General features: G+C 42.4%; 1 protein-coding gene across 3 annotated transcripts in view; it reads left to right on the plus strand.

Annotated features, from left to right (window-relative positions):
- The first annotated feature begins 7292 nt into the window (after positions 1 to 7292).
- PRDM5 (PR/SET domain 5) overlaps positions 7293 to 12209 on the plus strand; it is a 57010-nt gene continuing 52093 nt past the window's right edge. For all 3 annotated transcript variants that reach the window (XM_032686938.1, XM_032686937.1, XM_032686939.1), the window contains exons 1-2: positions 7293 to 7497; positions 11671 to 11754. In XM_032686938.1, coding sequence (XP_032542829.1) covers positions 7405 to 7497; positions 11671 to 11754 — 177 coding nt within the window. In that variant the 5' untranslated portion in view covers positions 7293 to 7404. The remainder of the gene's footprint in view (positions 7498 to 11670; positions 11755 to 12209) is intronic.

Consider the following 12209-nt stretch of genomic DNA (forward strand, 5'->3'; position numbering starts at 1 on the left):
AACTTGTTTGAATCATTCTGCTGTTGCTTGTAAGAAAGAACATATTTTTTATTTTTGTCTTGATTTTGAGAACGCAAAAATAACAAAGGGAATAAAGACAAATTATATTTTTGTCTTTAATCCCTCTATTGCTTTCAAACCTGAGTAGCTTCACTAGGAAGTATTTGTAGGAATACAATTTTTGAAATAGCTACTGGTTTTCTTAATTTTTCCTCTGTCATTTGCTTGTTTTTCTGATGTACATAAGTAATTTTACAGTTGATCCTTACAGAACTTGGCAATAATACCCAAAACTCATTTGAGTTGTGTATTTGATGATTCTTGCTTCTTACATTTTTTTTTTCTTGGAATCTAGTCTCACATCTTGATGTTTTGGACAGTTGCTGAGTACCCACGGTGTCAGATGGAATATAATGGGCATTAGAGCTGTTAAATGGAAGCGTTCAACAGAAAAGCCATTTTCAAGTACTCATCCTGCATGGTTTAATGAGAACCTAATCTCTGACAAATGTTGGTGGCTTCGTGTTTTTGGGTTTGGCTGGTTTTTGTTAGGCTCAGTTAATTCTAAACATGCAGGGGATACCCCTGATTTTGAGCTTACCATCTCCATCCCTAATGGTTTGGCCACCTGGGTTTTTGTGTGGTATCTCAGGTCAAACACCACTGATAGTTGTGAATTCAGCACTTCATAAAAGCAAGGAGGGGAGAAATAAATAATTGGGGTCTGTAAATACTGGAGTCTCGTGCCAGTCCTTGAAACACACAGTCTCTTTGAATTCAAAGTCTACAAGATAAGATAGACCAAAGTGGTGAACTGCAGAGGATTCAGAGAAAAAATTAAGTTCTTTGAAGGGAGTGGGGGAAGTATTTGGTTGCTACAAGTTGAGGGTGTTTTTCCAGTAGAAAGGAATACTAGAAATGTGAAAATGAAGCAGGAATGAAGACAAGATGTGAGTAAAAAGCCTGGAAAGGGGTGAGAAGGGAAAGCAGTAGATATGCAGGCTGCAATGCAAGAAGGCAATACTTAAATGTGGAACATAGTCTGAGATGACAAGTGTTGCCTCTTAGGTGAACCTGGGAATTAGGTTTAGCTCCTAAGCTAGGGGATGCAGATGTGTTTGTGCTCCCATCTCCTGTAGGCCTTAGAACAAATTGTTCTCTTCTAGGACCAGGTTTCCTGACCAGGGGAATTAAATTTCTCCAGCTCACAGTTCAGGAAGAAACTAACACATATGTAGTGTGGTTAGCTGGGAGATTTAAGCCTTCCACTTGTAGTTCAGACACAAGGTAGTGGACATTCATCCTGTTGAAAAGAAGGTAACTCAAATGCTGTTTTTCTGGGAACGAGAGGAAAACAGTGAGCATAATTATGTGAAAGGTGACCTGAGACAAATCCCTGAGCAAAGACAGCAGAGATTGTGCAAATGTGCTCAGAATGCCAGAATGGATTTTCCATAGCTAGCAGTTTTGGGAAATACCTTCTGTGTGTGTGTAGCCGTTCTCCAAGGATTTAGAAACATTCTATGCAGCAGCTTAATGTTACCCAATGTAGTGGAGGTTCACGGAGAAGTGAAAATATGAATATCCAACCCCACGTGGCAGACATGAAAGGAAAAGGTCAGTCATGAGAGCTGTCATCCATCTGCTATAATAATAATAATAATAATAATAGCAAACCACTGTGAGTTCATAGTAGTCGGCTGTCTTCCTGCTACAGGAAAACCCAACATGGTGTTCCAGCTTCATGTCCTGCTCGGGAATGGTGGAAAAATATTTGATGGCATTAAAGCTCTCTCAAGGCTTTAGAAGGAATTTGTTGTGTGGTTGGACTGCCAAATATGATGAGTTAAAGGATAGTCACAGAGCAGGTACTGAAAGGGAGCCTAATTTCCATGTTTTTTCAACAAATAAAAATAGCTGCACAGAGCAGGAATTGGCTTGGTGACAAAGCTGGTGTCACAGGAAGATCCCTCTCAGGATTAGGCAGCAAGTAGAAGAGAAATTAGGTAAATGTGAGGCTATTGCTCCCTGAAGGAGCATATGATGAGCACCAGTGCAGGGCGTGATGGGAAACTGGGCCTGAGGAGGTGTGACCTCTGTGCAGCAGGGCAGGTGTGTGAATGGTGAGGACTGAAGGAACCAGGGAGAGGCTGGATCTGGAAAGTCACTTGCCATCAATGAAGGAAAGGGTGAGCTGATCCTGAAGGGGCTGACAGGAAAAGCAGGGCGTGTGACAGCAATTTAGGAAGCTGCTCTCAAGCTGCAATAGGATATCCCTGAGCTGGGGAAGACACTTTTACAGCGTGTGAGGATGTGGCCCAGTTCATGTGCTGCTGCATTAAGTGGTTCTGTCAGCTGCTGTTTCTGAGGAAAATAATGGCTTACACTAAACGTTGTAAAATAAGTATTTGGAGTTCTGTGCTTTAGTTTCTGTATTTCTGAGACTCCCTAGGTTCATGTTTTTCTGTGTTCTTTTATATAGGAGGATAACATGTGAGTGTACCAGAGGTCGCCTCATGTCCAGTAGCAGTTTCCTTTAACGTAGTTTTAATGTACTTGAAGAGTGTTATTTCATATCCAGAGGTTTTCTGTTCTCTGGACTGAACACCTGAATGAATAATCCTTCTGAGGCCGTATCTATTAGACTTCTGTCTGTGGTTGTCATCTGGACTCCACTTCTCCTTTGTTTGTAAAGCCTGTAACTCCTACAGAAGATCTGGACTCCACTTCTCCTTTGTTTGTAAAGCCTGTAACTCCTCATGATTTTTCTTAACAAAACCATGTCAGAACTTTGCTGTTCCACTTTTTTTTTCCTAGAAATGTGATGCCTCAAAATGAATCCAGTTCTCCAGCTGAGGCTGAGCCAACACTGAAGTTGATTTTTATCTTGCAGTCTTTCATGCTGGATGTATAAACAGGAGTACCTATTATATTTTCACATCAGGAAAATAAATTTGACTCGGGTTCAGCTTAAGATCCACTATTGCTTTGAGCACTTTTTCTCAAGAGTATTAGTCATGTAAAAATCTGTCTTTTTTTCTTAAACCTTAGTTTAGAACCCTCTCAACCAATAGGACTGAACACTTAATATGCCATCAGCTTGGGAGTGTAAATAAAAATGTATGTATTTTAGTATTTTCAAAGGGGAAGAAGAAAAATTTTAGTTCTGAAATCCTGGCACCAACTTCTAGGACTTCAAATCTGAGAAAGGAATTTTGACAGCGATTGCTCTGTACATGTAAGCAAAGAATGAGACATCAATTTTATCTTAGAATTTACAGCTTTGCATGACCTTGAGTATCACAACACAAGAAGTCTGTATTAGTCTACAGAAAACCCAAAAAGCCAACTGTGCATAGATTAGAAGAGAGATTTGGTAGGGAAATAACTTTTTAGTTGCAATGTTTACTGAATTCAAAAAGCTTCAAAAGAATCAGTGTAGGAAAAAAAAAAAAAACAAGACACAAAAAAAACCAGTCCTCAAAAATAGCTCTGAAAGGAATTTTGCTCAGCACATCAAAGTGCATTAGGGAAAGAACATCTTAAGTTTTTCAGATCACCAGAAAATACAGACAAAACAAACACTGTTAGAACTGGGAAAAAACCCACTGCGACACTGAGTAGATAGGACTTTTTGTCATATTTGTTTCAGAAAGAAGATTGTTTTACACAAGAGGTCGAGTTTTTAGTTGGTAATATTACATATGGTTTAAGATGACTCCATGTCAACACAATTTGTTCCAGGTAATTAGTCCCTGAGCCCAGTGATGACTATGGGCAGGGGTGCCACTGTCCCCAGAGCAGCAGGACAGGCTTTAAAGGCCCACACAGCTCTTAATAAGCTCTGGGAGTTCATTCGCTGCCTCTGTTTCCAAATCTTTCACTTGAGTGTGCTGCACTTCTTGGATTTGCCTTCAAAAACACTACAAGGGTCATCATGTCTGTGTGTGCTGGCACTGTTGTGTGGGCTAAAGTTCCAAGGCCACACTGGATGGAGCTCTGAGTGACCTGGTCTAGTGGAAGCTGTCCCTGCCCATGGCAGGGGATTGGAACTGGATGAGCTTTAAGTTCCCTTCCAATCCCCTCAGATTCTGCCATTAGACAAGCTGGAACCTTTGCTTCCTGAAAACTTCAATGCAAAATGAGCCAGTGCAAAGCCCTGTTTCCACCCTGGTCCAGGTACTGCACTGTAGAAGGTCTGGGGAGTCATTCATGATGAAAAAAGAACATTTGGGATCATCGAAGTTAAGGACTTTGTACCTCGTCAGAGAAATGGGCTTGGCAAATTCCAGGGAAATACCTGACTGAAACATTTGAAGGGCTAAACATTATTTTCACACTAGAAATGTGCAGACACACAGGAACTAAGAGGAAATAGTCTGGCAATACTGTACATGTCCTGCAAATGGGGTACAATCCAGATGAGACAAAGGTTGCTTTTAAAGAGCTGCTCCTGACCTTACCAGGTTATAAGGGCAAGTGGATAGGGTTGGAGAGGAGATTGGTAGATTCAGGAAGGAAGTTTTCAAAACACACCTGCAAACGTGATTAAACTGCAGTGCAGGAATTTTGTGTGGACCAGAGATGACACTACACCATCTAAACAAGGGATTAGCTGTGAACAGCCATCCTTTCTTCTGCATTTTCCTTCTAAGCTGCTGGATGCTTCAGCAGCTGGCATGCTTATTTCTGGAATCTTGAAGACTACTTTGGTCTTATATCTTTTAATTTCCTAGAATATGACATATTAAGTATGACAACTAACTGTTCCTCAAGTGAAGGAGTAACATCCTGTGCTCCTGGTATGATGTTGCAATGAGTACTGTAACTCCAGACAAAAACGCTTCTAATTATTTTGTTTGTCACCACACGTGGATTCCTGCCATGGAATTTCATTTGGGGCACAGCAGCTTTCGTGGCTACATAAGAGCTTCCTTCTGAAAATGCCTCTTTCTCTTTCCAAGGAAAGTTATGGAAATAATTCCTGACAACATGAGGCTTCTAACCTGAAGGATGCTGGATGTCCTTGTGTTTCTCCTTAGTGTTCTCTGTAGTTCTAAACACACAACTAGGGAGCAAAATGGAAACAGTGGGTCAACATGTTCAGCTTCTCTGTACTGGATTGCAAATGAGTTACAGCTTTAAGGTTAATGGCTAATTAATTTAAATTAAAAAAAAATAACAGGTGGATGAGCAATTGTGAATATCTGATCAATGTCACAACACCCAGTACACTACGAAAGGAGAGGCTGATGTCTCTTTTTTTCCAGTGCTACAGCATCTCTTCTAACTTTTTAAACTGAACAAGACACAAGTAACTGCTTTCCTTGTTGGAATAATAATAGATGAAGTTTACAAAGTAAAATAATTAGTCTTGTGTACCTAAAGAGCTTAAAACCAAGACGTACAAATGCATTGCAAGTTGTGCTGTATTATTACATTTAACTGCACGTATAAAGAAACGTTTTAAGGCTCAAAATGAAGGACCTCCAAGCTTTTTTTTTTTTGTTTTGTTTTCATAAGAGAAAAATACTGAGACCTTAATAAACTGTAAAATGATTTTAAAATATTGATAGCCTTTGGAAAAGGTCAAAGGGAAAATGATGCCAATGTTTTTATTTGATATTTATTAAGACAGACTGGAATCCACTCAAGAAAGTGTTCTGGTCTACAAAAATACTAACTATATTCAGTTATGCATATGGAAGCTTTGGAGCTGGATCTTAATTAAAAGAATAGTTAAATTTTGCTCTTACTCTTAAAACTGAAGCAGTTTCCTCAGACAGCTTATTTCCCCTCAGGTCAATTTATTTGTTTTTGAGATCTTAGAATTTTTACTTGTATAGATTTAGATGCCCCATTTTTATTCCTTTTTTTATTACTAAATTAACAGTGAGTGTCCAGGCTCTCAATCAAGGTGTAAAACTTGCGTATCTGGTTTTCATTCCCAAAATCGTTCTTTCAACCATGTTGTTGGAGCCTCTCTTCCTTTTGTTTTTCTTGTCAAAGTGAGTGCCCCATCTAATTTACCAGAGCATTTGCTCATATATTGAATATCATGCAGTACCACCTACGTTTTTCTGTATATACATATGTGTTAGTGAGAATGTACGTTACCTTTGATAAAGATTTTTTTAATACAGCTTTATGATACTAAACTATGACTCTGTGGACGCTAAATGCAAAATGGCATCATTGTGTGCAACATGGGAGGGAACAAAAAATAGTCAAAGGCAGTTTCATGTTCAGTTAGGCGTGGGGTTTTTTTATTTGATTTTTTCCCTTGATGTCTGCCGATGGACTGGCAGAAATTCAACTGATCCAAAGCAATACATGCACTTTTGTGATGATCTGTTCGCTATCATGCGGTAAATAAAATTCTGGACATTTTTCATTCCTTCCTTCTTGGTGGAAACTAGGAGCTTTTAATACTCTGCTATTTATACATCTGTTAATGTTTCTGGAAGAATACTAAGAGGAAGAAGTTATTATGCTCCAGTGGCTTCATTATTATTATTATTAGCAGTACAATTTTAAAATACGTCTATAAATAGAGTTTTTCCCCCTTTTCCTTCTGCTTGCCTCACGTGCCTTCATACTTTGCAGTTTTGACTGCATGATCAGATGTAACCTTTCCAGCTACGGCACTACTTCAGTTTAGAGAGCAACAATATGTGTAGGACGTGGACTGAAATCCCAACCCAAAATAATCAGCTTTCTATAGAGAAAGGTCAGTGTTGGATATTGTAGTTTTATTTCACAGAGGTGTTCGTAGAGTGCTGGTGTGCGGTATTAGCTGGAGTGAAACTTTCCTCCCTGTTCAACTACACTGTGTGTGGCTTTAGTCAGAAACTAAGTCGCTGCAAGACAACCGTGTTGCGAGAGTACACAGGATGCTAATTTTTAGAGGAAAAAAACCGGTGATGCTTGCGTTCTTTTGAGATCGCTCAGTTTCTGGCATTCCATCCTGAGCGCCCTCAGGGACAGACAATCCCCGAGAGCGAAGGATTAAGTGGTTTCGGAAGGCGGACCTGGGTTCACCCGTTTCTGCAATACAAAAAAACAAAACAAAAACCACAAAAGACCAAATCAAAACAAAAAACCAAAAACAAACAAACAAAAAAAACCCCGAGGGTAAATCCGAGCCGGACGCCCCCCCCCTCGCGCCCTTCCCGGCCCCCTCGCGCCCTTCCCGGCCCCCTGCGGCCGCCCCGCCCCGTCCCGCGCGCTGGCCCCTCCCCTCCCCTGAGGAGCCGGGAGAGCCCCGCATCCAGCCCCTTCTTCCTGCCGCCTGCCCCCGCTCTCTCTCTGTCTCGCGCGCGCTTCTCCCGGAGGGATGGAAGTCCCCTGGAATCCTCCTCCTCCCCCGTAAGCAGGCGGCGGGGGCCCGAGTTCGGTGCAAAAATGCTGGGCATGTACGTGCCGGATAGGTTCGCCCTGAAGTCGTCCCGGGTGCAGGACGGGATGGGGCTCTACACGGCCCGCAGAGTGAAGAAGGTGGGTGATGGCGGGGGAACGGCCTGGCCCGGCCCGGCCCGGCGGGGAGCGGCTGCCACGTATCACCGGGGAGCGGGGCGGCTTCCCCCGCCCCTCTGCCCCGCTCCAAACTTCGCCTCAGCCGCGCTGTGCCCGCCCGGGCTCCGTCTCCTCACGGGAGGCACCGCCCGCCTTTTCCCCCTCCCCGGTACAAGGAGCCTCCCGGGGCGCTCCCCCCCTCAGGCGGGAAGGGGCGCGGGGGCCAACGGAGGGTTTGCTCTGAGGATTTTTGTTTCTTTATTTATTTTCTTTCTTTCTTTCTTTTTTTTTTTTTTTTTTAGCTTGGTTGTGTTTCTGGCAGAGTTGTGAGGGCAGAGCTCCCCCGGGCGGCACCGCCTCCCTCACGGTCTGCGCTCTGAGGGGGTGCCCGCCTGCCCGCCCACCCGTGTGTCGTGTCCCCCCTTCCCCCCCTCCGGCTCTTAGAGCTCGGTGGATGATTTAATTCCTCCTTTCGGGATAATTAACCCGGGCTTGTGAACGACGTGGTGCAGCTGAGCACCTGGGGTCTCTCGTGCCCCACCCAGGTGATGCCACTTCACACACCTCGTTACGGAGGTGATCGTGATCACCTGAAATCTCAGCCCTAAGGGTCCAGGTGGCTCGTCAGGACACATCAAGGCATACCCAAAGCTATAAGCCCTGCAGTAGCGTACACTTTTATGTATTTTGCATGTTTTGCTTTCCACCTTTTGTTCTGGTTTTGGCTCTGATTCCTTTGCCTGATTTTTCAGTGGTTTCATCAGCAAGCCTCAGACACCATGGGGTGGAGGTCTCTTATTTTTAAGGTGTCCCCGAGTGTTAAGGGGGAATGGAAGGGGAACATTTTTATGACATTCGGCTTAATTTTTTTTCCACTTAAGTTCTGAACTTTCGTTTGAAAGCTTTGGGGATTCACACGGGAAGGTTGTACACTGCTAGCATCTATTAATCCCTGGACTCTGAAACAGAGTGAAACTCATGGAAATCAGCATCCCTCCATGTACAGCATACATCTGTCAAGCATATACAAAATATCAATTGCAAATATCAGTTCAGAGGTCAGGGGCTAAACCTCTTTCCTTTACAGTGTTATTGAACCAATAAGAGGAGTATGCAGCGACAAGTAGAGCATTTTCTTACCTGAATTACTCCACATCACTTTAGAGCTCTGTACAGGCAAAGTATGTGTAGTCAGAGTTCTGCCTGCACAGCTCTGCCAGGACATCCTGGAAATACTGCAGTGTTGCAAGTGTGACGTGTGTGGCAGGTGGAATGCAGAAGGTAAAAGCAGGGGCAGTTGCAGGAAGATCTGTTTGTATTAGGAGTGTCTGGTTTGTTACAGGCTTTGTCCTCTGGCAGTGAATCCACTGTGCTGGGAGCACGGGCTGTTGTGATGTGCAAAGCCCTGATCGGGCAGACTTTGGGCTTTCATGAGCCGAGGAACCAGCTCTCTCTCGAGTTGTGAGCAGTGGTGAAAACAGATATTGCTAACATTGATCGGAGACCTAAGGCACGGCTGTTGGGAGAAGGAGGTGTGTGTGTTACTCTTTTCCATGGAAAGAAAAGTCACACCTGAAGCACTCTCAACACGTGCTCCTGTCCAGTAATGAGGCACGAGTGCTACACTTGATGGCTGTGATACAGAGTAGCTTATAGCCATTAAATTCCGTGGAGGTTTGGGATTGGGAAGAGGTGTTGAATGTGACACTTAATTGTGAAGTAAAAGCTGTGGTGCTGAGTGCACCGTTTTGCTGAGACTACCACGACTGCGGTTGTCTGAACTGCGAGTAGAACACATTTCAGATGATCCTGTAACCAGTACCAGCTCTCCAAGTGCTAAGTAGGCCTCTGAAAATTCTGCTCTTAGCAAAGTTTTGGTAATAATGCATTCTGAACTGCTGTTGCCTGCCGCCTGCTTGTGCACCTTCAGACGTTATCCTGGGCTTTCAGGTTTTTTATTTGTAAGCATAAAAGGTGGAAGCTTTTTGTTTTGTTACGTTAACAAAGGTGTGATTCTTGTGTACCTTCTGTTTTCCAGTTGCTGACCTTAAGCTCCAGAGCCACCAGTTTCTTGAGGCTCTTGGTCTAACCAGCAGAGAGCCATTGCATTTCCCAGTGTTCTGCTGCCACTGGAACATTAGTCACTGCTGCTTTCTTGAAAGCAACTGTTGAAAATTGCTTTTTCAGTGTTGGAGTGATGTGCCTTCATATATTCAATCATTTCTGTGGCTGACTTGAGACTGTGTTGTGTGCCTCGCTTTTATTGATCGGAGAGCAAGCTGAAGTCTTAAATATGTTTTTGGTTAATGTATATTGGCGTATGACAACATGTTTATTAACTAGGAATAATGTGTATATATATATATATAAATACCTATGAAGAAAATGGCCTAAAAGGCTAAACGAATAATTGCGCTTTTCCCCATGGACCTTTGTGTTCCAAGACATCAGGTTTTGTTTTCCCTCTAAATTTGAGAAGCCATAAAAAGTACTTAAACCTGAATCACCTACTGCTCATGTTACATTTACTCTGCGTTCAGAGGTGGTCATGATGCCTGTTGCTATTGTTTTGAGCTTCTAGAAGATCTTACACTTATTGCAGTAAAGATTTCTTGTTTGGAGTGGCTGGGATGGGAATGATGTGTGGTGTTCCTTGTTCTTGAGCTGCTGCTGTGCTTCATCCCGGGGGTGCTGTGGGCTTCAGGGACGGGTAAAATTAACACTTTAGGTGCTGTACACACAGACCTGTGTTGACCTGTTTTCACCTTCACTGCTGATGAGGTCAGAGAAGGAGGAAGTTTCAGTTTGAGTATTAAATCCCAGGATTTGAAAAGCTGGCAGAGGAGGAACTCTGACATCATTTATTAGCAGAACAATGAAGGGTGGTTTGGAAATCAGTGAGAAGGAAGGACAGGAAGCCCCATAGTACCAGTTCTTGCTGCCACTGCCCACGTCTGTGTCTGCTCTGGGCTCCAGCTGCTGTCTTTTCACCTTCTGCTTTGCTGTTCTTTGCAGTGAACTCTTTGTGCACATTTAAAAATACTGCCCTTCAGTTCTGTTGCCTTGTTCTTCAATGCCAATTTTATTTTCCTTTGTTATTACCTCTTCAGGTTTAATTTTAAATACAAGGGCTTTGTTTTTTTTTAATTTGATTGGTTGTTTCCAAGAGGAATGAATCTGGAACTTTTGCATGCCCCTTTTTCTCTTTGCTTTACCTATAGGCACTCTGTAAAAACTAAGCAGGAGAGAAAACATGTAGCAGACTGTTTCTGGGAACGTGGAATGTGCCTGGGGGAAGGGATGTGTGGACAAGATCGATACTTTTATTAACCAAATTTTTTTTAAAGAAACACCAAAATTGCTTTTTAATATGTAGTTATAATCTCTAGTGCTTAGAAGTATATAGAGCTTCTGGATCAGGATATGCCTAAGGGAACATGGCATCCTGGATTCCAGGTTGTAGGGCTTGTCACTGCAAATAAGGACAAGGCAGCATGTGTACTGTGATGTCTGTGAAGGACAGAACTCCAGTACCAAATAGTTTTGGAAGAACATATCAATGGATGCCTTCACAGCCAGTGTTGTGCCTATAGCAGGTGGTATAACATTTCAATTTTGTTTATGGAGGCTTCAATTAATTCATAGACACGTGCACACTCCCTAAATTTTTAAAGGAATCTCTCTGTATGATCAAACCTCAGTTCTTCAGTGTTTTGATCTGGGGCACTTCAAAAAGCAGCGTTGCAAATAATCTCAGGAATAAATCTAATGTAAACTTCGTGCTTGCCAAATACTGTGTTTTGGTTGGATGTCTGTTGCAAGGTGCTTCCTGAAAATTTTGTAAGAAATATAAGAAATTTGACTTGGAAATTTCAGCCTTCTTTAAGATAAAGAAAAATGCTGCTTCCCAACGGGGAAATAAGCATGCAGAGGAAAGGTATGGTTTTAGGAGACTCTCCAAGCTGTGAAAAGAATGGGAATGAGCTTGGAGTTGAGCCCTCAAGGATGTGCACCTTCTTGGCATATAGTAGGACAATAAAGGAAAACTGTCCTCTTCTGTTTGAAGCTAAAAATTATTCCTCTGCTGGAGTTTGGTAGTTCACCTTTTTGTTTTTGTCCCCTACTGATTCTTTTTATTGTATAATTATTCCTCAGGGTGAAAAATTTGGCCCCTTTGCAGGGGAGAAGCGGATGCCGCAGGAACTGGATGAGAACACAGACTGCAGGCTCATGTGGGAAGTGAGTAGAGTGTCATCATCACACCTGGCAAAAAGTGTTCTCAGAATTAAGTTTTACTGTGACAAATACTTTTTTTTCTTTTTCTTTTTTTTCCTCCCCAGCTTAAAGATACTGTTGTGAGATTTTTGTACTTTTAAATTACACTTCTTGGGCGGAGGGGGATTGACTTATTCAAAGCTATAAAGAAATATCAAATGATAGTTTCTAATCAATGAAGCGTGGAAAAATTATTTAAAAATGTGAAAAACAATAATAAAGAAAAAATAATTTCCACAGAGGAAACTGTAAATTACTGAGATACTGATTTATGCTGATCAACAGGTGTCAACTCATGGCTTCCTTCAACTGTTATAAAACGTTTCCTGGTGTGACACTGGTGCTGGGGTTTGGCACATTGTATCAGTGAAGTTTTTAAATTGCAACAACTTCTTATGCAATGAGTAGTTGAGAGATCT

Source organism: Chiroxiphia lanceolata, chromosome 4 (assembly GCF_009829145.1).
Source record: "Chiroxiphia lanceolata isolate bChiLan1 chromosome 4, bChiLan1.pri, whole genome shotgun sequence".
Classification (NCBI taxonomy): domain Eukaryota; kingdom Metazoa; phylum Chordata; class Aves; order Passeriformes; family Pipridae; genus Chiroxiphia; species Chiroxiphia lanceolata.